The 3830-nt window shown below is 33.2% G+C and overlaps 2 protein-coding genes across 2 annotated transcripts in view; one reads left to right on the top strand and one right to left on the bottom strand.

Moving 5' to 3' along the window:
• The window catches only part of LOC105618343 (G-protein coupled receptor Mth2-like), a 6061-nt gene extending 3778 nt beyond the window's left edge, over positions 1 to 2283 (bottom strand). Inside the window, exon 1 of the mRNA XM_012199886.1 lies at positions 2229 to 2283. Coding sequence (XP_012055276.1) covers positions 2229 to 2283 — 55 coding nt within the window. The remainder of the gene's footprint in view (positions 1 to 2228) is intronic.
• The window catches only part of LOC105618345 (intron-binding protein aquarius), a 23733-nt gene that overhangs the window by 12974 nt on the left and 6929 nt on the right, over positions 1 to 3830 (top strand). The gene's annotated exons all lie outside the window — the stretch shown is intronic.

A 3830-nucleotide genomic window follows, 5' to 3' on the forward strand; every position in this document is an offset into this window, starting at 1 on the left:
TAAAGTTTTAGTTTTATTTAGTTATTAGTCTGTATTATATATTATAGTTATTATTAATTACTTACTTATTAATTAAATTAATTAATTTAATTTATTATATATATATATATATATATATATATATATATATATATATATATATGTTTTCTAAATTATATTCGTTTCTTTTTACACTTCCGATATGTTAAAATTATTATTATTATCAGTAAACGTTTTATTAATTTTTATATTTTTTATTTATAATGATATATCTCGGTCTCGCAATCTCCGCCAGATAATATTATTTTTGCGAAACGATTAGCGTCGTTAATATATATATTTTTTCGCTTTCTCTCTCGATTATTTTGATGAGTTTTCTGGTATGATTTTCTGACCTAATCATAACCGTTTCGCCGATAAACATCGAGATTATAATTTTATAAACAAGATACTTCCTATATCGTAAATCATCAATAGAATCTACAAACGCGTTTTACAACACGTTTTAAGAATAATAATCGTCGAATATTATTGTCATGTAATTTCTCGGAAAAAATCTTGACATTGAAAATAATTTTTACTTTTCCGTAAATCGTGAGATTAACTATCGGCACAGACGTCACCTCCTTTGCTTGCCGTCGCTGCAGGGACGACTTAATTAAAGCGATGTAAACGCCGTCCATGTTTAATTAGACACAATTGCCATATTACGTATAATGAGCGAGCGGAATAAACAATTGTCACTTTTATGCCTGACGTGTCGTCCTTATCATGTCATGTTTGTAAATATACGAAAAAAAGAAAAGTATTACATTGATAAATTTTCCGCTGCTCGTAACTATAATAAAATTTATATAAAACAAAAACGGAGACAGTACAATCGTGGGATTTTTTTACGATAGTGCAAGAATAAGTTACGGGTAAGATATCCGAATGAGGCTAACAATATGATGCGTGACGTTCGTTCGCTTGAAATATTTTATTCTATTAACAGAAAACGCACACAAACGAAAGCTCTTGATAATCGAACTAGTTTACTTAATGCACACTATATCTCCACATCAAATTAGCTTTACGAAATGTCACGATAAAGTATTAATCTCGTCATCTACATTTATAGAGAATTTACTACTTTTTCACAATAATGTACAGTGCGCTTATCTTGATATTAGTTTTTAACGACTCTAAGCGGATTTACGTTTTCCAAGTAAACAACGAAATATTTCTCCCAAGACACACGTGCACATATGATGTATGCATTAATATTGATTGCAAATTGATTATCTAGTAATAATTCTCTTTAGTACAGCCGCTTCCTTGTTCGGAAAACACTGACGATAAATTGCAGTTTTTTTATCGATGATCACGATATTTCTTATAATCATGCATTGTATAACGATCCGGTTTTAATAAATTAATTGAATATCGATTTTGAACGAATATTCTATCGGATTGTATTAGCTATAAATGAATGATTGCAATTTCTAGTAGATGAGTTTGCATTGTAGAACATCAATGAACTATATTTTATGATTTTACGTAAATATATTTTTTTAATATATTTATATTAAAAAATGAAAATATATAACCCGCAGTTTAAAAAAATAATAGATTTAAATTGATAAACTAAAACGAAATTACACTTACATTTAGTGATTGGTTGATGAAGTTAATTTCATAAATAAAGCAAGGTGCACAACAAATATGAGTACAAATGTACAATTTGCAAATTCGATTCTGTTTTTCATGTGCAGATTTGTCAATAAAATACTAACAATCGTGTCTAAGATAAATAATTTTTGTTCGATATCATTCGATCTTCCTTTAAGTTTCTGATGATGAAGTAGATAACAGAAAAAAACATGATTACTAAACGCGGGTTTATAAAATAAAGAGAATAAATGATTATTTAAATCATAAAATGCGAAGCATGAATGATTTCTGAATATTTCTTCCTACTTGATGAAACTATGATGTTTTAGGCTAGATGAGAAAAAACTTTAGAATGTGTGTGGTCTTTTCCACGCTGGAAAATTTTCATAGTACGAAGCTTTAGAGAATGGAATATAACTATTCATTTAAGAAATTCGAAGTGGAAAATGATTTTGCAATGACAGTTTAATTATAACGAGCTTGATTATGTAGAGAAAACCAGTTTATAGAAGGTTTTTGTGAAAACACTACGAGCAGTAGAGTTAGACGCATAAAGACGAGGAAGTTGATACTCAAATTAAGCTTACGAAGCTTACCTCTGATTGACGTGCTCAGCTGCCTGCCGTAAATCACATCGGACAACGACATCATCTCTCGCTCTCGTTACCGCATTTCCTGATTCCTCGATGTACAAAGCGAATCTGCTTCTCGCCGATATAGACAGCTAAGTTGGGCGCCGCTAAAGAAGTTGTCGGCAACACGAACTTCAAAATGTTCTCCAAGAGAAGAATCACTTGTTTGGCGTGATACACACGACTAGGGTCAACGGACTAGCAGGCCACACTGGCGTTTGTCACGGAAGGAATGATTGCTTTCTGTAGTTCTTATGAGAAGTTCTTCAGCAATTGAGTGACAATTTCGATACTACTGGTTGCTTCTATCGCGATTTTCCACAAATAACTTCCTGTCAATGTACTTCTTCTACTTCCTCCCCCGCCCTTAGACTGTTGCAAACGTGAGGAGCATGAGAAGATTGCGACGACCTTATCGGCTTCTTATCACTCGATCTTTGCTTTTATTTCAAAACTGATGAAAAAGGCAATTTCCTATTTGCTCAGAATGATCCAGACAGGATGTCTGACGCACGTTATCGAAATCACGAGAAAAGCCCTCGACGCGTGTCACGTGAGCTTTACAGAGAAGTCTAGTGAGTGTTTTGATGGCCGATACGATTGAACTCTGATAAGCGATTGGAGTGATGAGTCGTGTTGGAGCTTACGTTGTTGCGCTGCGAGCGAAACTGAACGTGACGGTAGACTGTTCTCCGGAGCTTACCAGCGATGCAGAGACGGTTGAGATAGCGCCAATCCTCTCCCACTTTTGAATGGACTCGTGCAGTGCGAGCTACCAAGCTACGTATTTGTTTCTTTTCCTTTCCATCCTTTTTTCTCACGAACCTTTCGACTCCTTCGAGAATATTGGCCAGATCAAAACAATGATTCACTGAATCAGTCAGATTTCTTTTCAAGTGCGCACTGATACGCAAATAGGAATGCAATCGTGAAAGCTATTGAGGAAGGAGTGATACTAGAAAGAAAATATAAAAAGATAGACATCTAATTAATTAAGAAGAGAGGAAAAGGAATTGTGAGCATAGTAGTATCGTAGTGTTATGAACGTCACGCTACATGATTATTCTGGCAGAGAAACGTGTTAGAGAAGTGTAGTACCGTTATGCATTCAACATCTTTTTATACACAGAAATTAAAATGCTGATACATGTACCCATAACACACTGCAAACACTATCCGTGAACTACTCTGAAAGTTTAGAATTATCTTCTGAGATATTGTATTATATACGCATATGCGAACGAAGGCCGCGGTGAAACACTAGGAAATTCTGATAATTACGATGATTAATTACTATCATTAACGTTCAGTGCGATATTTCCTTTAAACTGCAGTTGGTTAACCGCATTTATTTGATATCTGGAACATGCAAACGAATCATATTAATTGGCACGCTCATGACTTATTAAGTATACTATTAGAGGTGAATTGATTAATCTATCAATCTTGAAAGTTGTTCAAAGAATATGATAGATGCTATTACGTTTATAATGTAATGGGACATATGTAAAATCTTAAGATATTAAAATCTTATATATCAATACAATAATAATAATTATATATAAT

The sequence above is a fragment of the Atta cephalotes genome (genome assembly GCF_000143395.1).
Source record: "Atta cephalotes unplaced genomic scaffold scaffold00016, whole genome shotgun sequence".
NCBI lineage: Eukaryota > Metazoa > Arthropoda > Insecta > Hymenoptera > Formicidae > Atta > Atta cephalotes.